This window comes from Pterocles gutturalis, unplaced genomic scaffold, assembly GCF_000699245.1.
Source record: "Pterocles gutturalis isolate BGI_N339 unplaced genomic scaffold, ASM69924v1 scaffold27625, whole genome shotgun sequence".
Lineage (NCBI taxonomy): Eukaryota > Metazoa > Chordata > Aves > Pterocliformes > Pteroclidae > Pterocles > Pterocles gutturalis.
Window position 1 is genome coordinate 8,568 of NW_010144418.1, and position 720 is coordinate 9,287.

Here is a 720-nt window from a genome sequence, read left to right on the forward strand (position 1 = left end):
CCAGCACGCCACCCCTTGTAGCTGCTTCCTGGGCCGTCGAAGACAGAGGGGTCGTCGCCCTGCATACCTTCATCCTCGAAGTCATATCTCTCCTCCTCCTCCTGGCTGCTGCTGCTGCCCCCTCCCTGCCTGTAAGTCCACTGGTACCCACTGCCGAGGTAGGAGGTCCCCTGGTACCAGCTGCCGAGGTAGCTCCTGTACCGCCGGTGGTCCGCCCCGATGCTCTCGCTGCTGCTGCTGCTGCTGCTGTCCCCATGCCCTCTGCCAGCCCTGGTGTCCCCACGGCCCAAGTCCTGCCCATGGTCACCCGCCCCATCAGCACCAGCCACGTAAGTCGGACCTTCGCTGCCCTCCTCCTGCCCGTTCTCGTCAAAGGTGTAATCTCCGCTGTCGTCCTCCTCGTCCAGGAGCCCACCAGCATGGGACGGAAGCCCGTTGCCTCCAGCACCGTGGTGCTCTCCATCGTCACCATCGTCATCATCGCGTGCATCCTCCTCCTGTGGAGGTGACAAATGGAGGTGACTGCAGAGGCTTGCGGGTCACAGGCGCTATCGGCACTGCTCGCCAGGGATAACCCTGCCCAACGCCAGACTGTGTCACAGAGTCACAGAAGGGTTTGGGTTGGCAGGGACCTTAGAAACCATCCAGTGCCACCCCCTGCCATGGGCAGGGACACCTCCCACCAGCCCAGGCTGCTCAAAGACTCATCCAGCCATGCCT

The 720-nt window shown here is 63.3% G+C and overlaps 1 protein-coding gene across 1 annotated transcript in view; it reads right to left on the reverse strand.

The window, feature by feature from the left end:
* Window positions 1-720, reverse strand: part of LOC104470246 (dentin matrix acidic phosphoprotein 1-like) — a 2,834-nt gene that overhangs the window by 794 nt on the left and 1,320 nt on the right. The window contains exons 4-5 of the mRNA XM_010085095.1: window positions 298-497; window positions 6-150 (exon numbers count right to left, since the gene is read on the reverse strand). Of these exons, the coding sequence (XP_010083397.1) occupies window positions 6-150; window positions 298-497 (345 nt within the window). The remainder of the gene's footprint in view (window positions 1-5; window positions 151-297; window positions 498-720) is intronic.